The 27,613-nt window shown below is 35.3% G+C and overlaps 1 protein-coding gene across 4 annotated transcripts in view; it reads left to right on the top strand.

Moving 5' to 3' along the window:
* Positions 1-27,613, top strand: part of SLCO6A1 (solute carrier organic anion transporter family member 6A1) — a 110,853-nt gene that overhangs the window by 67,588 nt on the left and 15,652 nt on the right. For all 4 annotated transcript variants that reach the window (XR_003522151.1, XM_027606062.1, XM_027606060.1 and 1 more), the window contains 2 exons: positions 2,774-2,927; positions 14,922-15,109. Coding sequence is in view for 3 of the 4 variants with exons in the window: in XM_027606062.1 (XP_027461863.1) it covers positions 2,774-2,927; positions 14,922-15,109 (342 nt within the window). In the remaining variant the exon portion in view is untranslated. The remainder of the gene's footprint in view (positions 1-2,773; positions 2,928-14,921; positions 15,110-27,613) is intronic.

Here is a 27,613-nt window from a genome sequence, read left to right as displayed (position 1 = left end):
ATGTGATAGTATTAGGAGGTGGAGCCTTAAGGAGATCATTAGGTTTAGATAAGATCCTGAGGGTAGACCACCATCCCCCTGATGTTGGAGATTAGTGTCCTTATAAGAAGGGGAATAAACCGAAGACTTGACTCAATTTGCCACGTGAGGATACACTGAGAAGGTGATGGTCTGTAATCTGGGACGGGAACACACCAGACACTGTGGGAAATAAATATTTGTTGTTTAAACTACCCAAGCTATGATATTTTGTTACAGGAGTCTGAGCAGACTAAGACAATGATGACACATTGAATGACCAGGAGTATAATAAGGATACCTACTTTCAGTACTTCTATATTAACATTATTGTGGATGTTCTAACTGTTACAATACCGTAAGAAAAAGAAAGAAAAAGCATCCTGATAAGAAAAGTAGAAGTAAAATTGTGTTTATTTGAGGGTGACACAATTGTCTATACAGAAAATCCAAAACCCACTATAATTAAAAAAGAAATGCATTTGGGGCACCTGGGTGGCTCAGTGGGTTAAGTGTCTGCCTTAGGCTTGGGTCATGATCCCAGGGTCCTGGGATCGAGCCCTGCATCTGTCTCCTTGCTCAGCGGGGAGCCTGCTTCTCCTCTCTCTTTGCTGCCCCCCTTGCTTGTACTCTCTCTCTCTCTCTCTGTCAAATAAATAAATAAAACAAATCTTTAAAAAAATGAGTTTAGCAAGTTTGCAGGACACAAGATCGACATGCAGGAATTTACAGTATTTTTACATACAACCTACAAATAAGCAGAAATTAGTGTCAAAAATAACACTGTTAACACTATTAAGAAAAAAGGAATATTGTAGAAGAAAAGATCATTATACAAGAAAATATGGTGTTTTTATATACTACCTACAAACAACTAGAAATTGATAATACAAAAATGCCATTAGCAGTAGTATCAAGAAGAAGAAATACTTAAGGGTAATATAATATAAGATGTGAAAGCCCTATTCATAATTACTACAAAATATTCCTGTACCAAATTAAAGACCTAAATTTTTAATTAGAGAGATATCCCGTGTTCATGGGTTGGAAGACTCAATATATTAAGAAGTTAATCCTCCCCACATTGATGTATGTATTCAATGCGATCACAATCAAAATCCCAACAGACTTTCTTTTTTAAAAAGATACTATACAAATAACTTAAATTCATACAATATACCAAGGATCTAGAAAAATCAAAAACAATTCTGATGAAGATGTAGAGTAAAAGTGGAGGACCAACACTATTTGATTTCAAGAGTTATTAGCTAATGCAATAAAGAAAATAACATCGGTATAAATATAGACAAATATATCAGTGTAAAGAGTAGAGAGTCCAGAAATAGGCCCACATATAAATGGATAATTTATTTTTGATAGAATGCATGGGCAATTTAGTGAAGAACATATAGTCATTTTAAGAAATGGTGATGGAGCAAATAGACGTCTATATGTAGGTAAATGAACTTTGGTCCATATCATGTAGCACATAAAATAGTTAAAATGGATTGTAGATGTGAATATAAAATATAAAGTACCAAGAATATAGGAAAATATTTTGTAAACTTGGGTTCAGCAAAGTTTTCTTAGGTAATGTCACTAAATACGTTATCCATCAAGAAATACATTGACTAATTGGCCTACATCAAAATAAAATATTTCTGCTCTTTGAAAGACCCTGTTAAGGGAACGAAAAAACAAGCCGTAGATTGTGAGAAGATGTTTGAAAATCATATATCTGTTGAAGGACTTGTTTCCAGAATATATAAAGAACTTTCAATGCCTAATAATAAGAAAATAATCAATAAAAATGGGCAAAAGGTTTGAACAGACATTTAACCAAATATATACAGATGAGAAATAAGCATATGGAAAGATGACCAACATCATTTGCCATCAGGGAAGGGAATATTAAAAGCCACAATATGAAACTACTATATCCTTGTTAGAATGTCTAAAATTAAAAAACTGGGGGCGCCTGGGTGGCTCAGTTGGTTAGGCATCTGCCTTCGGCTCAGGTCATGGTCCCAGGGTCCTGGGATCGAGCCCCGCGTCGGGCTCCCTGCTCGGCGGGGAGCCTGCTTCTCCCTCTGCACCTCACCCCACTTGTTCTCTCAATCTTTCTCTCTCTCAAATGAATAAATAAAAAATCTAAAAAAAAAAAAAGATTGATTCTACCAAGTGTTGGTGAGGAATGTAGAAAGCAACTGAAATTCTGACACACTGCTGATGGTAATATAAAATAGCACAACCAAACTGGAAAAGTGACAGTTTCTCGAAAAGTTACGTGAACACCTACTGTATGATCCTATTCCTTAGTATTTATGCGAGACATTAAGACATATGAAGACCATATAAAGAATGACTGCATGAAAGAAGCCAAAGAAAGTGTACATACTGTACGATTCCATTTCTAAGATGCTATAAAATTCAAATTAAAGACTAATGGCAGAAAACACATTAGCAGATGCCAGGGGACAGAGGTATTACAAAGGGACACAAGGAAATTTTGGGGGTGATGATTATGTTTGTTGACAAGATTGTGGTGATGGTGGTGATGATTTCACAAGTGTATACATATATAAAAAAATTCAAGTTGATTACTTTATTATATATATGAGTATACTTCAATAAGCCTCTTAAAAAGAAATTATATTTCAATAATCATATTTTTATGGATTTCATTGATATTCTGATATATACACAAATAAGTATAATACTGTGGTATAATTACATTAAATCTCTTTTTTTACAGAACAGGACAGTTGGGAAACCTGACAGCTCCTTGCAATTCTCACTGTAGATGCTCATCTTCGTTTTATTCTGCTATCTGTGGAAGAGATAATACTGGATATTTTTCTCCTTGCTTTGCAGGCTGTACACAATCCAAAACATTAAATGGCCGCCAGGTAATTATATTTTTATTATGCTTCTCCCTCTCTAATATGTTCAATTTGTAGTTGATATTTACATTTTACTCCTAGTTCTCTATTAAAGCTTTTTTACCCATAATTTTCTTTTTTAAATGGGAAAAGAAGATTTGCTTTTGGTGGCCATAATGCAAAGGGCTTATGGGAATTGGTGGTGGAAAAAATACTTCTATATTAAAACATGCCTCAATCAGTAAGAAAATTATGAAAGGAAAAAAACTCACAGGTAAATAAAAACATAATAAAAGTAGTAGATTAATCAGTTATAAAAGCAGGATGGAGATGAAAGCACAAAAGCAGTAAAATCAATTATATTTATAAAATCAGTCAAGGTATTTACAAAAGGATGCTAAATATAATACATACAATGGGGGGAGAAAAATGTAGTTCTTTTAGAATGGTTTCAAACTTAAGTATCTATCAACTTAACATTGATGGCTATATGCGTAGGATGTTATAGATGAACCTAATGGTAACCACAAATCAAAAACCTAAAATAGATATGCCGAAAATGAAGAGAAAGGAAGTCAAGGATATCACTAAAGATAGGCATCAAACCACAAGCGAAAAGAGTGCAAGAGAAGAAAGGAATGGAGAACTACAAAAACAACCATTAAAAAAAAGTAACAAAATGACAGTAAGTAACAAAAGGCATACCTCTATAACTACTTTAACTATAAATACACCACATGCCAAATGAAAGACATAGGATGACTGAATGGATAAAAAAGCAAGACCCATCCATATGTAGCCCCCAAGAGACTCACTTCAGACCTAGAGACATGCAGACTGAAAGTGAAGGGATAGAAAAACATTTATCATGAACATGGAAGAGAAAAGAAAGCTAGGTAGCAAGACTTATATCAGACAAAATATACTTTAAAACAAAGACTGTAGCAAGGGACAAAGAAGGACACTTCATAATGATAAAGAGAACACTCCAACAAGAACATAAAACAATTGTAGATATTTATGCATTCAATATGGAAGAACCCAAGTACATAAAGCAACTATTAAGACATAAAGCAAGAAATCAATAGTAATACCATAATAGTAGGGGACTTTTACTTACATCAATGGACAGATCAGACAAAAAAAATCAACAAAGGAAACAGGGACTTTGAATGACACATTGGAACAGATGGATCTAACAGATATATTCAGAACATTCCATCATAAAACAGAAGAATACATGTTCTTTTCAAGTGCACATGGAACCTTCTCCAGAATAAATCACATTGTAGGCCACAAAACAAGTCTCAACAAATTAAAAAAGATTGAAATCATATCATGCATTTTTTTCTGACCACAATGATATGAAACTAGAAACCAATCATAAGAAAAAATCTGGAAAGAACACACATATATGGAGATTAAATAATATGCTACTGAACAATAAATGAGTCAACCAAGAAATCAAAGAGGAAATAAAAAAATTACATGGAGAGAAATGAAAATAAAGATCTGAAATCTTTGGGATGCAGCAAAAACTGTTCTAAGAGGAAAGATCATAGCAATATAGGCCTACCTCAAGAAGCAAGAAAAATCTCAAATGAACAACATAACCTTGCACCTAAAGGAGCTAGAAAAAGAACAACAAAACCCAAAGTCAGTAGAAGAAAGGAAACAATAAGGGTTAGAAATAAATAGAAACTAAAGAAACAATAGAACAGATTAATGAAACCAGGAGCTGTTTTTTGGAAAAGATCAAGGAAATTGATAAACCTTTATCCAGAGTCACCAGAGAGAGAGAGAGAGAGAGGACTCAAATAAAATCAGAAATTAAACAAAAGAAATAACAACTGGCATCATAGAAATTGTAAGAAATTATACACCACAAAGGATTATAAGAGAATATTATAGAAAATATATGCCAACAAATTGTATAACCTAGAAGAAATGGATAAATTACTAGGAACATATTACCTCCCAAAACTGAATCAGGAAGAAATAGAATATTTGAACCGACCAGTTACTGGCAATACAATTGAATCCATAATTACATAGAGAAAAAACTGATGGTTACTAGAGGAGAGGTGGGCAGGGGGATGGGTTGAGTGGGTGATGGGGATTAGGAAGGGCACTTGTGATGAGCACTGAGTGTTATATGTAAGTGTTGGCTCACTAAATTCAACACGTGAAACTAATATCACACTGTATGTTAACGACCTGGAATTTAAATGAAAACTAGGGAAAAAAAAAGAACTCCCCCCCACCCCACAGAAGAAGTCCAGGGCTAGATGGCTCCACAGGTGAGTTCTACTAAACATTTACAGAAGAGTGAATGCCTATTCTTAAAATTTTCCAAAAAATAGAAGAGGAAGGAAAACTTCCAAATTCATTCAATGTGGCCAGTATTACCCTGAACCAAAACCAGATAAAAATACTACAAAAAAAGAGAACTACTGGCCAATATCTCTGATGAACATAGAGACAAAAATCCTGAACAAAATTTTGGCAAATTGAATGCAACAAAAAATTACAAAAGTCATTCACCACAATCAAATGGGATTTATTGCCGGATTGCAAAGGTGATTCAATATTCACAATTCAATCGGTATGATACATCACATCAATAAGAGAAAGGATTAAAACCATATGATCTTCTCAATAGATGCAGAAAAGCATTTGACAAAGTACAACATCCATTCATGAAAAAAACCCTCAATGGAGTAGGTTTAGAGTGAACATACCTCAACATAATGAAGGCCGTATATGAAAAACCCACAACTAACATATTCAGTGGTGAAAAACTAAGAGCTTTTCTCTAAGATCAGGAACAAGACAAAGATGTCCACTTTCACCACTTTTATTCAACACAGTATTGGAAGTCCCAGCCACAACAATCAGACAAGAAAAGAAAAGTCACTCAAATTGGTAAGGAAGAAGTAAAAATTTCACTATGTTCAGATGATGTGAAACTACATATAGAAAATCCTCAAGACTACACCCAAAAACTGCTAGAACTGCTAAATGAATTCAGTAAAGTCACAGGACACAAAATTAACATACAGAAGTCGATTGCATTTCTGTACACTAATAATGAAGTAGAAAGAGAAATTAAGAAAACAATCCCATTTACAATTGCACTAAAAAGAATAAATACCTGCTAATAAACTTAACCAAAAAGGTGAAAGACCTATACTCTGAAAACTATAAAACATTGATAAGAACAATTGAAGACAATACAAACAAATGGAAAAAATATTTTCTGTTCATGGTTTGGAATAACCAATATTTTTTAAATGTCCATACTAGCCAAAGAAATCTACAGATTTAATGCAATCCTTGCCAAAATGCCAACAGCATTTTCTGTAGAACTAGAACAAATAATCCTAAAATTTGAATGGAATTACAAAAGACCCCAAATGGCCAAAGCAATTTTGAAAAAGAAGGACAAAACACAATCCCAGATTTCAAGATATACTACAAAGCTGTAGTCATAAAAACAGTGTGCTGCTTGCACCAAAATGGACAAATAGATCAATGGAAGAGAACAGAATCCAGAAATATACCCACACCTTTATGGTCAGTTAATCTATGACAAAGGAGGCAAGAATATGCAATGGGAAGAAGTTGGTCTCCTCAATAAATGGTGTTGAGAAAACTGGACAACTACATGCAAAAGAATGAAACTGGACCACTTTCTAACACCATATACAAAAGGAAACTAAAATGGATTACATGTGAGACCTGAAACTATAAAATTCCTAGAAGAAAACATAGACAGTAATTTCTTTGACATCATGTGTAGAAATCAGCCATTTTTATAGATATGTTTCCTCTGGCAAGGGAAGCAAAGGAAAATTAAACTATTGGGACCACATCAAAATTAAAGTCTTTTGCTCAGTGAAGGAAACCATCAACAAAACAAAAAGGCAACATACTGAATGGGAAAAGATATTTGCAAATGATATAATTGATAAGGCATTAATAACACAACTCAACACCAAAAAAACCAGTCTTATTCATGAGCAGAGGACATGAATAGACATTTTTCCAAAGAAGACATACAGATGGCTAATAGACATGTGAGATACTCAGCATCACTCATCATCAGGGAAATGCAAATCAAAACCACAATGATATATCACCTTACACTTGTCAGAATGGCCAAAACAAGAAACACAAGAAATAGCAAGTGTTGGCAAGTATGTGGAGTGAAAGGAACCCTCATACACTTTTGGTGGGAATGTAAATTGATGCAGCCATTGTGGAAAAGAGTACGGAGCTTCCTCAAAAAATTAAATATAGAATTACCATATGATCCAGTAATTCTACCACTGTATATTTACCCAAAGGAAATGAAAACACTAATTGGAAAAAGTGTATTCACCCCTATGTTTATTGTGCCATTATTTACAATAGCCAAGATATGGAAGCAACCCAAGTGTCCATCCAAAGATCAATGGATAAAAAAGATGTGTGTGTGTGTGTATACACACAAAGTGAGTGTATGTATAAATATATATGTATACCCACATACAATGGAATATTACTCAGCTATAAAAAATGAAATCTTGCTATTTGCAACAATATGGATGGATGTAGAGGTATAATGCTAAGTGAGATGTCAGCCAGAGAAAGACAAATACCATATGATTTTTTTCATATGTGGAATTTAAGAAACAAAACAGTCAAGAAAAAAAGGACAAAAAACAATAGACTCTTAACTATAGAGAACAATGTAATGGTTACCAGAATGGAGTTGGTGGGGGGACGGGTGAAATCGGTGAAGGGGATGAAGAGTACACTTATTGGGATGAGCGCCGAATAACCTATAGAATTGTTGAATCATTATATTGTACACCTGAAACTAAAATAACACTATGTTAATTGTACTTGAATAAAAAAATGCATCCAGGTATTCCATCATCCCAAATTTATAGTTTAAAAGCCATAGGTTACTATCTCCCTCTTGCAGTAGCAAGGTTGAAAGAAGCAATTTAAGAGAATATTTTATCTTCTACTTATGTCATTTATTTTGGTTCTCCCCTATCTGCAGCACCCATCCACACCAAAATCTTGAACCACAGGCTTTCTCACAGAATTGGGTTGGCCAATACTATCCTTCTGTTCACCTTTGACTCAGTTTTTTCTTCTGCTGAGGAATTAGAAGTATCTATACTGCACTTTCTTGCTGTTTCTATTTCTGTCCCCATTAACTCAGATGTGAAAATTAGTCCCTTTATTGTGTGCCAGAGATTGCCATACATACAAGGCCTTTATGAGCATATCAGACTCCCCAGAAAGACAAGAGAACACTTGTATGGCAGCAATACAAATGACTTACAATCGAACATATGTTACTCCTGTTTGTCTTTTGTCATTTACATCTATCAGGACTCATTTTAAAATATCCCTATTTCCTCATATTTGGGCCATAACCATCAGAATTCCTTATTTCCCTAGGCCTCCTACCAACCTCGAGATAAATGTTCTTATTTTGGCATGTAGTGTTGACTACTCTTGTTACTTATTTGACGCCAGGTTTGTTTTCTTATGTCCAAAGTTGCATAAATCTGCTTTTAGCTAAACAATGCACTATAACTTCAGCTTCTTCCTTTTGAGTGGCACCAAAGTAGGGACACAGTCTTTAAAAACTCTATATTTCGCTCTCATCTTTTCTGGCTAGTCTTTGTGAGGGGGAGAGAGCAACAGAGAGCTTTATTTATCCTGACCAATGGGCATTATGCCACCCCCATAGCAAGCAATAAAGTCCTTTGTTATTTATGCACCTACATAATAATATGATGTATTATTATTATCTGTATCTTTATCTGTATGATCACTTTTTTTTATAAGATACTAGTAGCATACCTGACCAACTCCAGTTCCTCATAGTCAGGTTTTCACTAGTGTATCATTTAATAATATATCTTCAGTTGTTTTTAATGAATATCAATATAAAAAAGATTGCATACCCTTTAAAAATATTTCTTATTAAATGTTACAGGATATATTTTAAATGATACTTAAAATCTTTTTTTTTAAAGGTTTTATTTATTTATTTGAGAGAGAGAGTATGAGAGATAGAGAGCATGAGAGGGAAGAGGGTCAGAGGGAGAAGCAGACTCCCCGCTGAGCAGGGAGCCCGATGCGGGACTCGATTCCGGGACTCCAGGATCATGACCTGAGCCGAAGGCAGTCGCTTAACCAACTGAGCCACCCAGGCGCCCAATGATACTTAAAATCTTTAAAATATGTTACTGTGGAAAACTTTAAATGTAATAGAAAATAGAAAAGCGTAATGAACTCCTATATGTCCATTACCTCTCTTCAGCAATTTATCTTACGAAAAATCTTACTTTATACTCCTACTAACTTTCTCTCTCCATTTTAATTTAAAATAAGTAAATGACCTTTTTTTTTTAAAGATTTTATTTATTTGAGAGAGAAAGAATGAGACAGAGAGAGCATGAGAGGGGGGAGGGTCAGAGGGAGAAGCAGACTCCCCGCTGAGCGGGGAGTCCGATGCGGGACCTGATCCTAGGACTCCATGATCATGACCTGAGCTGAAGGCAGTCCTGAGCCACACAGGCGCCCCATAAATGACCTTTTTAAATGCTCATGTTTTCACCACAGTATGAAGCATAATTGTTTGACCTTGGTGTTTTGATCCCATGTGATACTCCTGAGCTAAAACAGCCATCCACCATATAGCTCCTTCTTTCCTTTCTTGGGAGATTCCCTTTTAGAGAATCCTATTTTAGGGATTTTTTTTTCTTTTTCATAAAAGTCCTTATAATTTTCTTGCATTTGTCTAAGGAGTAATTAACTCAATGAGTAACAGTGACAGAAAGAATCCACAGAATAGTTACTCAAACTGTGTGGTAACATTTGATACTGAATAAAAATTGAAAGAAGAATAAAATATTTTTGACAAATATTAAATATTAGACCTGTTAGAAATTACCCAGAATTAGCCTTGATAGAATTAATGGCTCTGAAGGAAAGTGGAAACTAGCAGAAGCTAATTAATACAATTTGATTAATACAATTTGATATGGATAGAATGATTAATAGATGATTAATGATTAATACAACTTGATATGGATGGAACTGATTAATAGATAAAATACGCTTTAATTTCAAGTGGGGAAGAATTGATACCAATATAAATAATTTTATTAAATGATTAAATAAAAGGAATAGGATATATAAAAAGTAATTATGCATCTAAATGATGTTAATGGAATTCCCTCCATTGAAAATATTTTTTCGATCAAAACATGTCAACTTTGACATAATTCTGATTAGGCACCTGGGTGGCTCAGTCGGTTAACTGTCTGGGTCTTAATCTCAAGCTCAGGTCTCCAACTCAAGGGTGTGAGTTCAAGCCCCATGTTGGGCTCCACACTGGGCGTGGAGCCTAGTTAAAACATAGTTTTTAGCTCTGAAATAATTCTGATTAAATGTTTATATTTAAAACATCAGAGTAAAAGTGAATTATAATCAGATGTTCTTCAATTAACTCATACAAAAGTTGAGTGGTAGAAAATACTTTATCTCTGAAAATTTCTAAATTTCTATAGAAAATTAGAGCCTTACTAAAACTCAAAATAGGTATCTCTTCTTCATACTGCTAACATTCCTGGGCAGTTTTGTCTCATTGACACCCACATGCATTTTTACTATCTGTGCTAAACCAAAGATCTTCAAATTTCCTTAATATAGATATTAGAGAAATCTTGGGCTTTACTTCACAATCTCGTCACTGAGACTAGTTCTTTTGCAGCTGATATAGCTTTCATTTTAAATATCAGGATCATGGTGCTTTTTCCAAAGGTTGCTCTATTACAACAGAAGCCTCATTTTAATTATCTATGGAGGGGGATGTAATCTCACCCAAAACATTAAGAATTACAAGAAACCAGGCTTCAAAGTCTCCTTCCATTTACACATCCTTAGAATATTTTGACTTCATTTACTCACTTCCCACCTTAGTGTTATTTTTATCATATACTGTATTTCTTCATGTATTTTAAATGACATGTACTGTTGTTGTTTTGTAAAGTCAATATACACTTACATTTACCCATTTCCTTGTGTTTCCATGTTTTCATATGAGATTACTTTCTTTCTTCCTGAAGAACCATATTTCACCTTCATTTTTGAAAACAAAACAAAACAAAACAAAACTGTTTCACTGGGTCTGGAATTCTATATTGGCAGTGATCTGCCCACCCCCAACCCTGCCACTCTGGCATTTAAAAGACACCATTTTGTTGTCTTATATCTCTTACTGCTTGGTGGCTATTAAGATTTTCTCTTTGTTTTTGGTTTTCAGCAGTTTTACTTTGATAGGCATAGATTGGATTTTCATTACATTTATTTTGCTTGGTTTTCACAGAACATCTTTAGTCTGTAGATTTATGTGAATTTGTTTGAAAATTCTCAGCTGTTGTTTCTCCCTTACTCTCTCTTCTTCTTTTTTGGGGAGAGTGGGGTAAATTTACTATTGCTACCTGACAAGTTACACAGGCTTAGTGTCTTTAAATAATTCTATTTATTTCACAGTTGTAAAGTCATATGTCCAGATGCCACAATTGGGTCCTCTGTTGAGTGTCACAGGCTGAAATTAGGGTGTTGGCTGGGCTGCACTCCTTTCTGTAGGCTCTGGGGAAGAATCTGCTTCCAAGTTCATTTAGGTTACTGGCCATTCAGTTGCTTGGGGGTGTAAAAAAATGAGGTCTTTGTTTCCTTGCTAGCTGTCAACTGAGGACCAATTTTAGCTCTTAGAGGCTACCCGCATTCTTTACTGCGTGATTCTCTTTGTCTTCAAGGCTAGCAACAGATAATCACTCTTATGTCACATGCTTTGAATCTCTAATTTCAGAAAAATCCCAGTACTTTTTAAGGCTCACCTAGTTAGATGAGGTTTATCCTCTCTCTTTTACATAACATAATTTAGTAAGGGGAGAAAATTTCATCAATTCATAGTCCTCAGAATCATGCAGGCTTATGCAATAGGGGGTGGGAATCTTGGGTGGCATCTTAGAATTCTGCCCCGCACCCACTACAAATAGGCCTTTTGGCTGTGTTTAGTCGCCATGTTTTTCAGTTCTAACATTTATATTTTTGTAGGATCCAAACCCCTGGTGAAATTCCACATAATTTAAAATATTTTATCCATTTTCCCCACTATTTCCTGGAAATTATTAATCATCGCTATTTTAAAGTTCTTGCTATTAGGTGAATCATGTGGATCATCCACGAGTCTTACTTGTATTTGTTCTTCTCTTAATTATAAGCCTATTATTTTATCTCCCAATACAATTTTACAATTGTCTATTTCTCCCTTTGTTTCGGCTTCATGTATTTTTAGACTGTTATGTGTGTATACATTGATAATTGTTACATCTTATTACTGAGTTCTTTTCACCTTTATAAAGTGTCTTTTTCCATCACTGGTAATTGTCGTTGTCTTAATATCTACATTTTATTTTTAAATTATTTTAATTTTTTAAAAATTTTTATTTATTCATGAGAGACAGAGAGACAGGAGCAGCAGGAGAAGTAGGCTCCCCATGGAGCACCCCACAGAGTCCCCAATGCGGGACTCAATCTCAGGACCCTGGGATCATGACCTGAGCCGAAGGCAGATACCTAACTGGCTCAGCCACCCAGGTGCCCATTAAATAGTCACTTTAGCTTTCTCTTGCTGACTGTTTCCATGTGTATCTTATTTCTATCATTTTATGTTCCAACTATTTGTGTCTACATTTAAAATGTTTCTTGTAGTCAGCATGTAATATGGTTTTGGCTTTTTCTTCAGTGTTGCTAATCTCTTCTTTTTAAAGATTTACTTATTTATTTGAGAGAGAGAGTGTGTGTGCAAGTGGGGAGAGGGGCAGAGAGGGAGGGAGAGAATCTCAGACTCCCCGCTGAATAAGGAGCCTACCTTGGGTCTGATCTCACAACCCTGAGGTGATGACCTGAGCTGAAATCAAGAGTTGGACGCTTTACCAACTGAGCCACCCAGGTGCCCATCTGCTAATCTCTTTTAATTGGAGTTTTTGACTACTGAAATTTTTTGTAATTATTGATATAGTGGATTTAGATCTAACTTCTTTTTTTCTTATTTGAATTGAATATATTTTACTATTTCATTTTAATGTAACTTTTGGCACTTTGGTTATATTGCTTTCAATATTACTCCACAGTCCTTCAACCCTTCCAGGGCCTAATATCTTGATTCTACCATTTACTCACTAAACCTTCTTCATATTTTCATTTTCCCCTTTGTCAGCCCAGGTTCTATTGTCTGCAACCATTTATTATGCATTTACCTTTTGTCTAATCTCCAGGTCCACTTTTCATTGTTGTCTACATTCCTCGTTGTTCAAGGAGACTGAACTATAGAATGAGAGCTTCCTTGGCTTCTGACTGGGTTAAGATAATAAAAAGGCCTACTAGAAAATCAGCTCAGGTCCTGATCTCAGGGTTGTGAGACCAGACCTATGTCAGGCTCCTCACTCAGTGGGGAGTCTGAGATTCTCTCCCTCCCTCTCTGCCCCTCCCCCTACTTGCACAACCCAAGGCTTTTCAATTTCTGAGTTTTTTTTTTTTTTTTTTCCTGACTGGAATATACTTTTTTCAGATAAGCACATGATTCACTTCCTTACCTTCTTCAAATCTCTGCTCAAATATCACTGTATCACCGAGGCATTCCCTAGTCATGCTAAATTCACTTCTATAGTCCCTATATTCTTTTCCTTGCTTTATTTTTTTTCTCCAAAGTATATGTCACCATGTGTTTCATTATAAAGTGTTTTTTTTTTTTTAATTCCCTGTCTCATCCAAGTTATCTACATGATGGCAGGGAGTTCTATTGTATTGTTTACTGTGTTTTCCCAGCACCTAGAATGGTGTTTGACACAAAGGCACTAAAAAGAATATGGTGGAATGAATTAATTGCAATTTGAATATTTGGATATTTCCATTTGTTATTTAACAGATCTAGTAATCACATAACAACTACCCCAAAGAAGCCGACATGAATTTGGGTCATGATTTTATGAATCACTCAAATTCAAGTCATCTTTGTTTCCTCTTATTCTTTAACTAGGAACCCAGTTCTATATTTCTGGTGAATTTATTATTATTTTTTTTAAAGTTAGAATATTTTCAGTAGATTAATAAGTTTATAACTAGTCTCTGTATCACCAAACTTTGTTTAGTTCTTCTTAGAAAATATCACCTATTCATCTTCTTTGATTTATCAACCCTACAACAACAACCGCAAATTTTCATTCAGGGCTACATTGTGACTTTAATTGACTCTAGACTCTTTTGCCTTTGTAAGCCCCTTCCCTCACTTAAAAAAAAAAAATAGTGTAAAACTTCACTGGTATGAAGACAAGTATGATCCCAGCTGGATTCATTATTATTTATTCATTATTATTATATTCAGTTTTCCATTAATTTTAGGAGGCACTGAAACTAAAACATTTAAAGGAGCTCTTAAAGTATTGTGGGCCTTAGGCATTGTGCCTACTTTGCCTAATAGGTAACAGCCCTCATCATTACATACAAAAGTCTTATCTTTTTCTCATGGCTCCAAAACCTTCTACAGTTGGGTAACTGTCCATTTTTCAAGTCCCAGCTAAAAATCCACTTTATTCATTATTTTAATTGTCCTCAATTTTTACAGCTCTCCAACAATTATTTGTGCAATTGAAAGTAAATATCTTTGGTGAAATTTTTTAAATTAATAGAATTTATCTGAAGTAACTCTAGTTACACACACACACACACACACACAGACACACACACACACACATTTTGTTACACAAAATACCTATGGCTTATCATTAATATTTCATTTCTAAATAATGAATGGCAGAGTTAATGTAAGAATATTGACTAATAAAACTAGCTAATGTCCCTGCAGTTGTTGATTTTATTTTATTTTACAATAACAGGAGTTTTGTATTTCTAAAAGATTGTTTCTTATTTTCATTTTCCTAGGCATACTACAATTGTTCTTGTATCCAAGCAGGATTAGCAACCTCAGATGATCAAGGTGATTTTATTGATGCTAGACCTGGGGCGTGTGATACAAAGTGCTATAAATTGCCTTTGTTCATTGCTTTTATCTTCTCTACAATTTTATTTTCTGTTTTTTCTGGTATACCATGCACCCTGACCATCCTTCGGTATGTATATATTATTCAAAATCATTGTTCATTTAAGACATGAGAAAGCCAATTTTAGGAAGATTTTAGAATATTGCTATAAATGATTTGTTCTTTTGTTTTGAGATAGCAATTGCAAGACAGGAAATTGCCATATTGTCAAAACTCATATATTGGCTTATTTCTCTGTTTTAACTAATTTTATTTGCTTAAAGTTTCTAACTATCACACTTAGTTTTAATTAAATTTAACTTATGGTAATTTCGTATATAGGAAAATTGTTACATTGTCAAAATTCATGTATATGTTTAATTTTTTATTTTATCTGATTTATTTACATAAAACTTATCGATAACACATTTAGCTTAACTTTAAAACTAAATTTTTAACTTAATTTAATACACCTGGAAAATTCATAAATAGAAAATTCTTAATTATAACACAAATGTGATTATGTTGATTCATTAGTTACAGGTATTTATTGAATATTTGCTTCTATATTAACCAATTTGACTATGAAAAAAATCCGTGTCATTAGCAAAGAACACGATAACTTAAAAAATTTTAGAAAATGAGTACACAAGATTTTCTAAATTAATGCAACATTTGCTATTTATTTGTTCTTTCTGAATATGTGAATACATTTAATATTTCTTTTTATGATATTAGGAAAATAGTTATTATTTTCAAGTTTTTTTCAAGAGGTTAATATAATTTAAGTCATGAGGAGCAATTTGTTGTTGCCTAGGAAAGCAGACTAGAAAACCTGAATAAATGTATGCAAAAACAATTCTGAGAACTTGGGAATATGTGGTTTCTGCTTTCCATTAACCTGCAATTTGGATGGTAGACAAAAATTGGACATATCACTACAGTGAAGCAGCTTTTTAATCCATTCATCTGTGTCTGGACTAAAATTGCAAGGACCAGTAAGATACATGCCCTGCCTTCAAGTTGCTTAGAGTATAATAGTGGGAGAAGAACACATAGTACAGTGGATACTTAGAGGTGCTTTGATTAAAGCTTGGAGAGTTTGACCCAGGAAAAGGTGGAAGAAATGGTAATTTTTATCTAGGATTATTTGGAAATGCTTATAGAAGGTAGGGTACTTGAACTGAATTATGAAGATAAGTGCTTTGTCATAATGCAAACAGATCAGTGTAAAGTTCTTAACAGGAAAACGGAGCAGTGAGAGTAGAGGCAAAAATGTATGAAATATCTTGGCAAGGAGTTTGTTATGACTGGGGTAGCATGATGGTAAATGGGACAGGGAGATTTGTATTCCATAAGGATCTGATCGTGGAAGGCTTTCTTTGCCATATTAACATAAATGATGTTATCCTGTATGCACCTGGAGGCCATTGAAAACAATAAACCTCAGAATTAAAAGTGACCAACTATGAATTTTAGAGAGAATACTTAGGAGATAGTGTAAAAGATGAAGCTGAGGGGAAAACTAGAGAAAAAGGAAGGTACTTAGGATACCATTTTTGAATTTAATAGTGGTATTTAGAGATAGAGGTGATGGAATATATTTGAAAAACATTTAGTTTGGATATAAGGGCAAGATTATTACTTTGATGTGACTCATAAAAAATATAAAAAGAATTAGGATTATGTGCAGATTTCCAGTCCAGGGAGCTAAGTGAATGACAATCCATTAACTGAGATAGAAAATTCAAGAAGAGAATGCTTAGATCAAAGATAATCAGTACAATGTTAAACATGCCTTATGTGAAGTTCATGTGAAACATCCAAGCAAATATTTCCAGGAGTGAGATGAGATAGATGATAGTAATATTCCAGAAGTTTAGTTCTGAGTCTTTTCACTTCTCCTTTTAACTATACAAAAACAATAAGGAAAATAAATAACATAAATAAGGAAAATAAAACACACATGCATGTGTGCATATGCATGCACACACATATACTATCGTTTTAATCTAATTATGAAATAGATAAAAAATCACAAAGTAGAAATTGCATGTAAGTATTGCCAAAATTGAAGCAGAACTGGAAGCCAGCATGTAGATGCACAAAGATGTTACAAAGACTGACATGAAATGTGGAGAGGCTCTCAGGATTGACAGATCTCCTATATCTCCAGCATATTATTTCTGCTTAGAAGGAGAAGGCCCCACCTTATAATGGAAGTTTTGGGAGCACAACCTAGGTAGATAGGTCAAGGTAGAATCTCTCTGGAAAGAATGAAAGAAAAGGCTTGGAAAATGCCCAGGAGGTCCAGACATAGCAGATCTCAAAAAGTGCCAGCAAAATATACCTTCTATAATTGAATACATAACATTAGAAAAAAGAAATGTGAAGAGATCTCAGAAGCCCATGGCTTGCAGTGGAAGTTCTTTTGAGGCAGACCAGAATTGGAGAGGCAGAGGAGGTAGAACCACACATAGGAATCATAGTTAAGTCCTTCCCTATATCAGCAGAGGAGGTAAATTCAGTTTTGAAGCTTGGAAGCCCTGCCTTAAGTTCCATTTTCATAACCTCCCTCTAATTTAAGAAAATTCATCTTATTGAATTTTCTCATGAATAAGCGGAAAAGGAAAAGTTTCTGCCTACATACAAAATAACTATAGTAAAAGAAATGAAAGTTATTCAACATTACTACACACAATGAAAACTCAATAGAATATTGTTACTGTGAATCAGATAAAAATATAAATGCAGCTATATGTAAGTTTAAGCTGAAAAGAATTAAACAATTATGGCCACAAAATGAGAAAATAGCTAGATGAAGGAGGCTATGGAATGCAAACTAACAGAACTCAGGAAAGAAATTAAAAGGAAACAATTGAAAACTAAATTATAAAGCACACAGGGAAGAAAAGGTAACATAGAAACCAACTGTGGTTGAAAGAGAAGGAGGAAGAAATGGAGAAGATAGAATAAAAATAAGAAAAAAGTATTAGAGAAGAGGGACAAAAATAGAAGATAGGAAAAGAAGATCCAACATACACACAATTGAAGTTCCCAGAGAAGAAAACCAAAACATTCCAACAATAAATATCTAAATCTCTAGTTAAACTTTCCTGAAATAATGATATTTAATAAACACTGAAATAGTATGCAATAATAGTGAATAATGAATATATACGGAAATATAAAAGATTTGCATTTACATACTAAAATGGCACATCATGTATCTAGGGAAACTGACCCAAAACAGTCAACACTGAGATATATAATAGTAAAATTGTTATATTTAAGGATGAGGAAATAGTCCTTTTGCCATCTAGAAAAAGAGGAAAGCAAAAAAGTTTGGCACTGGATTTCTCAACAGCAACACTCACCTCTAGAAAACTAGAGAGACACTCTTAAAAGATTGCCGAGGAAAGACAATATGCGTTAATTATTGTATCATCAACAAACTGCCCTACAATTATAAACAGTTTTGATGTGGCAGAGCACAGGAAATGTTGTTATGAGATACTTCTTAAGAATTGACAGCAAGATGAGTTATAAATAGCCAAGATATAATTGGGAAAACTTTGATAAAATGTCCATTGGTGAGCATTAGCTATGTTAAACTAAACAGATTTAACTACTTATATTTAACTACTATATTTTCTAAATATAATTAATTTATGCTAGAACTAAGACAAATACTAAGCTGAGCATAAGGGTGACAAAATAGAATGCAATGTAATATGATTTGAAAAGTAGAAATTATAAAACAAAAATGAGGGAAGAAAACAGATCAAAAGAAGGACAAGCTTATTGGATGCCTAATAGGTAATAAATGGGGAGTCAAGGGAAATCATCTTTATAGACAGTTTACTGAAGCATAATATATATACAGAAGAGTGCACATATCACTAGTATACAGTCTGATGCATTTTTACAAAGTGAAGACACTAATGTAACCACAATCCAGTTGAAGAAATCAATAATTATAAGTATTCCAAAAATCCTTCCAATAACTCCTTTCTTGTCACCAAGTCCTTCATTCCTTAAAGTTACCACTATCCTCACTTCTATGCTGGATAGGTTAATTTGTTCTGTTTGTACTTTATGTGTATAGGAGATTATGTTACATAGTCATTTGTGTTTGTATTGTGTTACTCAACAGTGTGCTTCTAAGAGTCAATATTGTTGCATATAAAAGAAATTCATTTTCATTGCCCTATAGTAATGCTGTCTGATCACATTTTCTAAAATAATGAGATGTTTTATATATCTGCTTTCCAAAATAGTAGTCTCTATCCGCATGCGCACGTTGATATTTGAAACGCAGTTAAGTGTGAATGAGGCAGTGGACTTTAATTTTTATTTAGTTTTAATAGATTTAAATTTAAGTAGGCACAAATGGTTAATGGTTACCATATTGTATAGCATAGTTTATAGTAGTCCATTGTACGAATATACTAAAATTTGTCCATTTGTTCTATAGTTAATGTTTTCATTAAGGGCTGTTAGGATTGCTGTTTCCATAAGCATTTTTGTACTTGTCTTTTGGGAAAGATTTGAATACATTTCTATTGAATACATATATAAACAACAGAATTGCTGGGTCATAGGGTTTACATACATTAAGCTTTTTAATTTTAAAAGTTTTTGCACAAATTCATTCTTCTAGCAGTCTGTTATTGTTTTTTTAACTTGAGCAATTTTGTTGGGTGTGTGTTAATATTTCACTGTGATTTTAATTTCCTTATTCAGAGGACCGATATGATTGAATACATTTTCCTATACTTATTAGCCATATGAACACGCAATTTTGTCAAGTATCTGTTTGGTTCTTTTGTCTATTTTTATATTGGTTTGTCTATTTATTACTGATTTGTAGGATTCCTTTGTATACTGTTTATATACCCCAAGTCAGGAATTACTTGTCGTATATATTCATAACAAATATATTTTCCAACTCAATGGCTGCCTTCTCAGCTGTGATAATGTCATCTTTTGAAGAAAATAATTTTTTGATTTTAATGTACTATTTAAGAAATATTTCCATAAGCAGAATCATGAGGACATTTACTACCTTATTTTAATAAAAATTATAAAATCAATAATTCAGCTGGAAATGTTTTTGATATATTGTAGGAATCCAGTTTCATTCCTTTTTTATATAAATACTAAGAGACTCAACTGCCATTTACTTAAAGGCTATACTTACCCTGTAGCAGTGTACCAGAGACTCTATATATGTGGACCTATTTCTATATCTGTTCTGTTCCATTGGTTTATTTATGCATCCTTGCACCAGTATTACACTGTCTTAATTGTTGTACAGTTATTGTGAATATTTATATCAGTCTTTGTCGAAGACAAAGTCCATCTTCGAAGTCCATCTTGAGACTTTCTTGGACATTCTTGTATTTTGAGGTGATTGAAATCCAGCGAGTCAATGTCTATAATAAGGTGATGAGATTTTTTTTGGGGGGGGGCTTTTTTTTATGTTATGTTAATCACCATACATTTCATCATTAGTTTTTGATGTAGTGTTCCATGATTCATTATTTGCGTATAACACCCACTGCTCCATTCATACGTGCCCTCTTTAATACCCATCGCTAGGCTAAATCATCCCCCCACTCCCTCCCCTCTAGAACCCTCAGCTTGTTTCTCAGAGTCCATAGTCTCTCATGGTTCATCTCCCCATTCGATTACCCCCCCTTCATTTTTCCCTTCCTACTAACTTCTTTTTTTTTTTTTTAACATATAATGTATTATTTGTTTCAGAAGTACAGGTCTGGAATTAATCAGTCTTACACAATTCACAGCACTCACCATAACACATACCTTCCCCATTGTCTGTCACCCAGCCACCCCATCCCCCCCCACCACTCCAGCAACCCTCAGTTTGTTTCCTGATATTAAGAATTCCTCTTATCAGTGAGGTCATATGATACATATATTTCTCTGATTGACTTATTTCACTTAGCATAAAACCCTCTAGTTCTCTCCACGTTGTTGTAAATGGCAAGATTTTGGTTTTTTTGATGGCTGCATAATATTCCATTGTATGTATGTATATATATATATATATATATATATATACCACCTCTTCTTCATCCATTCATCTGTTGATGGACATCTTGGCTCTTTCCATGTTTGGCTATTGTGGACATTGCTGCTATAAACATTGGGGTGCACGTACCCCTTCGGATCACTACATTTGTATCTTTGGGGTAAATAACCAGTAGTGCAATTGCTGGGTCCTAGGGTAGCTCTATTTTCAACTTTTTGAGGAACCTCCCTACTGTTTTCCAGAGTGGCTGCACCAGCTTGCATTCTTACCAACAGGGTAGGAGAGTTCCCCTTTTTCCACAATGTTGCCAACATCTGTCGTTTCCTGACTTACTCATTTTAGCCATTCTGACTGGTGTGAGGTGGTATCTCATTGAAGTTTTGATTTGAATTTCCCTGATGCTGAGTGACGTTGAGCACTTTTTCATGTGTCTGTTGGCCATTTGGATGTCTTCTTTGGAAAAATGTCTGTTCATGACTTTTGCCCATTTCTTGATTGGATTATTTGTTCTTTGGGTGTTGAGTTTGAGAAGTTCCTTATAGATTTTGGATACTAGCCCTTTATGTGATATGTCATTTGCAAATATTTTCTCCCATTCTGTCGGTTGTCTTTTGGTTTTGTTGACTGTTTCCTTTGCTGTGCAAAAGCTTTTTATCTTGATGAAGTCCCAATAGTTCATTTTTGCCCCTGCTTGCCCTTGCCTTTAGTGATGTTTCTAGGAAGACGATGCTGCAGCTGACGTTGAAGAGGTTGCTGCCTGTGTTCTCCTTCAGGATTTTGATGGACTCCTGTCTCCATTTCGGTCTTTCAACCATTTGGAGTCTTTTTTTGTGTGTGGTGTAAGGAAATGGTCCAGTTTCATTCTTCTGCATGTGGCTGTCCAATTTTCCCAAAACCATTTGTTGAAGAGACTGTCTTTCTTCCATCGGACATTCTTTCCTGCTTTGTCGAAGATTACTTGACCATAGAGTTGAGGGTCCCTTTCTGGGCTCTCTATTCTATTCCATTGATCTATGTGTCTGTTTTTGTGCCAGTACCATACTGTCTTGATGATGACAGCTTTGTAATAGAGCTTGAAGTCTGGCATTGTGATGCCACCAGCTTTGCTTTTTTCTTCAATGTTCCTCTGGCTATTTGGGGTCTTTTCTGGTTCCATACAAATTTTAGGATTATTTGTTCCATTTCTTTGAAAAAAGTTGATGGTATTTCAGTAGGGATTGCATTAAATGTGTAGATTGCTCTAGGTAGCATTGACATCATGACCATATTTGTTGTTTTTCCAATGCATGAACATGGAACGTTTTTCCATTTCTTTGCGTCTTCCTCAATTTCCTTCATGAGTATTTTATAGTTTTCTGAGTATAGATTCTTTGCCTCTTTGGGTAGATTTATTCCTAGGTATCTTATGGTTTTGGGTGCAATTGTAAATGGTATCGACTCCTTCATTTCTCTTTCTTCTGTCTTGTTTTTGGTGTATAGAAATGCCACTGATTTCTGTGCATTGATTTTATATCCTGCCACTTTACTGTATTCCTGTATGAGTTCTAGCAGTTTTGGGGTGGAGTCTTTTGGGTTTTCCACATACAGTATCATATCATCTGCAAAGAGTGAGAGTTTGACTTCTTCTTTGCCAATTTGGATGTCTTTTATTTCTTTTTGTTGTCTGATTGCTGTGGCTAGGACTTCTAGTACTATGTTGAATAGCACTGGTGATAGTAGATATCGTTCGTGTGTTCCTGACCTTAGGGGGAAAGCTCTCAGTTTTTCCCTATTGAGAATGATATTCGCTGCGAGTTTGTCATAGATGGCTTTTATGATATTGAGGTACGTACCCTCTATCCCTACACGCTGAAGAGTTTTAATCAAGAGAGGATGCTGTACTTTGTCAAATGCTTTTTCCGCATCTATTGAGAGTTTCATATGGTTCTTGTTCTTTCTTTTATTAATGTATTGTATCACATTGATTGATTTGCAGATGTTGAACCAACCTTGCAGCCCAGGAATAAATCCCACTTGGTCGTGGTGAATAATCCTTGGATCCTGTTGGATCCTATTGGCTAGTACTTTGGTGAGAATTTTTGCACCCATGTTCATCAGGGATATTGGTTTATAATTCTCCTTTTTGATGGGGTCTTTGTCTGGTTTTGGGATCAAGGTAATGCTGGCCTCATTAAATGAGTTTGGAAGTTTTCCTTCCATTTCTATTTGTTGGAATGGTTTCAGAGGAATAGATATTAATTCTTCTTTAAATGTTTGGTAGAATTCCTCTGGGAAGCCATCTGGCCCTGAGCTCTTGTTTGTTGGGAGATTTTTGATTATTGCTTCAATTTCCTTAGTGGTTATGGGTCTGTTCACATTTTCTATTTCTTCCTGGTTCAGTTTTGGTAGTTTATACATCTCTAGGAATGCATACATTTCTTCCAGATTATCTAATTTGCTGGCATAGAGTTGCTCATAATATGTTCTTATAATTGTTTGTATTTCTTTGATGTTGGTTGTGATCTCTCCTCTTTCATTCATGATTTTATTTTTTTGAGTTATTTCTCTTTTCTCTTTGATAAGTCTGGCCAGGGGTTTATCAATCTTGTTAACTCTTTCAAAGAACCAGCTCCTAGTTTCATTGATCTGTTCTACTGTTCTTTTGGTTTCTATTTCATTGATTTCTGCTCTGATCTTTATTATTTCTCTTCTCCTGCTGGGTTTAGGCTTTCTTTGCTGTTCTTTCTCCAGCTCCTTTAGGTGTAGGGTGAGGTTGTGTATATGAGACCTTCCTTGTTTCTTGAGAAAGGCTTGTATTACTCTATACTTTCCTCTCAGGACTGCCTTTTGCTGCATCCCAAAGATTTTGAATGTTTTCATTTTCATTTGTTTCCATGAAATTTTTTAATTCTTCTTTAATTTCCTGGTTGACTCATTCATTCTTTAGTAGGATGCTCTGTAGCCTCCATGTAATTGAGTTCTTTCCAACTTTCCTCTTGTGATTGAGTTCTAGTTTCAAAGCATTGTGGTCCGAAAATATGCAGGGAATGATCCCAATCTTTTGGTTCTGGGTGAGACCTGATTTGTGACCTAGGATGTGATCAATTCTGGAGAATGTTCCATAGGCACTAGAGGAGAATGTGTATTCTGTTGGTTTGGGATGGAATGTTCTGAATATATCTGTGAAGTCCATTTGATCCAGTGTGGCATTTAAAGTCTTTATTTCCTTGTTGATCTTTTGCTTAGATGATCTGTCCATTTCAGTGAAGGGGTTTTAAAGTCCTCTACTATTATTGTATTGTTGTCAATGTATTTCTTTGATTTTGTTATTAATTGGCTTATATAATTGGCTGTTCCCATGTTAGGGGCATAGATATTTACAATTGTTAGATCTTCTTGTTGGATAGACCCTTTAAGTATGATATAGTGTCCTTCCTCATCTCTTATCATAGTCTTTGGTTAGTCTAATTTGTCTGATATAAAGACTGCCACCCCAGTTTTCTTTTGATGTCCATTTGATTTCCACCCCCTCACTTTCCATCTGGAGGTGTCTTTGTGTCTAAAATGAGTCTCTTGCAGACAGCATATCAATGGGTCTTGTTTTTTTATCCAATCTGATATCTTGTTTCATTTGATTGGGGCATTTATCCCATTTATATTCAGGGTAACTATTGAAAGATATGAATTTAGTGCCATTGTATTGTCTGTAAGGTGACTGTTACTGTATATTGTCTCTGTTCCTTTCTGGTCTATGCTGCTTTTAGGGTCTCTCTTTGCTTAGAGGACCCCTTTCAATATTTCTTGTAGGGCTGGTTTCGTGTTTGCAAATTCTTTTAGTTTTTGTTTGTCCTGGAAGCTTTTTATCTCTCCTTCTATTTTCAATGACGGCCTGGCTGCATATGGTATTCTTGGCTGCATATTTTTCTCATTTAGTGCTCTGAATATATCATGCCAGTCCTTTCTGGCCTGCCAGGTCTCTGTGGATAGGTCTGTTGTCAATCTAATGTTTCTACCATTGTAGTTTACAGACCTCTTGTCCCAAGCTGCTTTCAGGATTTTCTCTTTGTTTCTCAGACTTGTAAGTTTTACTATTTTATGTTGGTGTGTTGACCTTTTTTTATTGATTTTGAGGGGGTTCTCTGTGCCTCTGGATTTTGATGGCTGTTTCCTTCCCCAAATTAGGGAAGTTCTCTGTTATAATTTGCTCCAATATACCTTCTGCCTCCTCTCTCTTTGTCATCTTCTGGGATCCAATTATTCTAATATTGTTTCGTCTTATGGTATCACTCATCTCTCGAATTCTGCCCTCGTGATCCAGTAGTTATTTCTCTCTCTTTTTCTCAGCTTCTTTATTCTCCATCATTTGGTTTTCTATATCACTAATTCTCTCTTCTTCTTCATTTATCCTACCAGTTAGAGCCTCCATATTTGATTGCACCTCATTAATAGCCTTTTTGATTTCGACTTGGTTAGATTTTAGTTCTTTTATTTCTCCAGAAAGGGTTTTTCTAGTATCTTCCATGCTTTTTTCAAGCCCAGCTAGTATCTTTATAATCGTCATTCTGAACTCTAGTTCCAACATCTTACTAATGTCCGTATTGATTAGGTCCCTGCAGTCGGTACTGCCTCTTGTTCTTTTTTTTTTAGGAGAATTTTTCCGTCTTGTCATTTTGTCCAGAGGAGAATAGATGAATGAGAGAACAAAATGCTAACAGCGTAACAACAACCCCAGAAAAATATACAGCAAACAAATCAGAAGAAGCCTGAAACTGGGGGAAAAGAAAGGGAAAGAAAGAAAAAAGAAAAAAAAAGAATACAATCAAATATGATCAGGCTGGTGAATAGATCAGTATCACACATTAGATTTTGCACATATTTTGGTCTGTTACAAGAAACTTCTTCCCAAAATTTTAAAGAAAGAAAAACTTATATATGTACAAAAATAAGGGTAAATATAATGAAGGCATGGAATATGACTGTAAAGATGAAAATTATAAAAGATTTTATAAAAGGAATTGATAAGAAGTTGTTTGAAAAAAGAAAGAAGAGAAATTAAAAAAAAATAAAAGCAAGAGAATGTGATCAGGCAGGAGACTAGGACAAAGCCATACACTAGAGACTTAGGGTATATTTTGGTCTGTTAGAAGAAACTGTATCCCAAAACTTTAAAGACAGAACAATTTACACACACACACACACACACACACACATACACACACACACACACACACACACACACACCAAAAATAAGGTTAACTACTATGAAGTGATAGAATATGACTCTAAAAATGAAAAATAAAAATGTTTTTTTAAAAAGGGATTGATAAGATGTTGGTTGAAAAAGGGAAAAAGAGAAATTCCAAAATAAAAATAGAATAAGAAAATTAAAAAAATTAACTTTGAAAGACTAAAGAATCAGGTGGGAAAAAGCCATGAATTCTATGTGCTGTATTCCCCTAGCGCTGGAGTTCTGCCGTTCTCATGGATCGGTAAACTTGGTCTTGCTTGGCTATTCTTGCTGATCTTCTGGGGGAGGGGCCTGTTGCAGTGATTCGCAAATGTCTTTCCCGGAGGCGGAATTGCCCGGCCCTTGCTGGGGGCCAGGCTAAGTAATCTGCTCGGGTTTGCTCTCTGGAGCTTTTGTTCCCTGCACACTTTCTGTACAATTTGGAGGACGACAGTGAAAATGGTGGCCTCCCAATCTCTGCTTGGAGGAGCCGAGAACTCGGGGCCCCACTCCTCAGTGAGCCCCCAGAGAAAAGCAGTCAGTCACTCCCGTCTCCCCAGTCTCCAGTCGCACTCCGTGCTCAACCAGCCTGTTACTGAACATTTCTATCTCTGGCACACGACTCGGTGTAAAGTCTCCAAACCCAGCAGATCCCTGTGGTGCACTCCTGTAGAGCTCCTCCCGGGCGAGGAAGGGGAGTCTTCCCAGATCTGCCGCTTGTTGGGTCCCTGCTGGAGGAGCAGTGGCCCGACTGTGCCGCGGATCACAGTTTATGGCAACCCTGAGGTGAGAGCCCGCGCCTCGGCTCCGTCTCTGCAGCCGGTTTCCCTGTTTCAATACCTGGGAGCTCTGCCGCACTCAGGCATCCCCAGTCTTCCTCTGACCCTGAGGATCCTGGGACCACACTCTCCCAGCAAGGGTTCCACCCCTCTCTTAGCCACTGGCACGATGTCCCTCAGCAGAGCAGACTTCTATAAGTTCTGATTTTGTGCTCTGCTGCTCTAACACTTGCTGGTAGCGGCTGACGGAGGCCCCCTCCCCCGCCGTCTGTCCTCCTGAATATTGCCTCAGATTCACTTCTCTGCACGTCCTACCATCCAGAAAGTTGTCACTTTTCCGTTCAGAGTGTTGCTGCTAGTGTTTTCTTTGAGCTCTTTTTGAGTTCGTAGGTGTTCAGAATGGTTTGATAGCTATCTAGCTGAATTCCTAGGACCAGACAAAATTTAGGTCTCCTACTCCTCCACCATCTTGCTCCTCCCTCTACATGATGAGATTTTTTAAAAAGATTTGTTTACTTGAGAGAGAGAGAGCATGGGCACAGGGGGAGGGG

Source organism: Zalophus californianus, chromosome 5, assembly GCF_009762305.2.
Source record: "Zalophus californianus isolate mZalCal1 chromosome 5, mZalCal1.pri.v2, whole genome shotgun sequence".
In the NCBI taxonomy this organism is placed as follows: domain Eukaryota; kingdom Metazoa; phylum Chordata; class Mammalia; order Carnivora; family Otariidae; genus Zalophus; species Zalophus californianus.
Note: the sequence above shows the minus strand (reverse complement) of the source record. Positions and strands in the feature narration are given on the sequence as shown.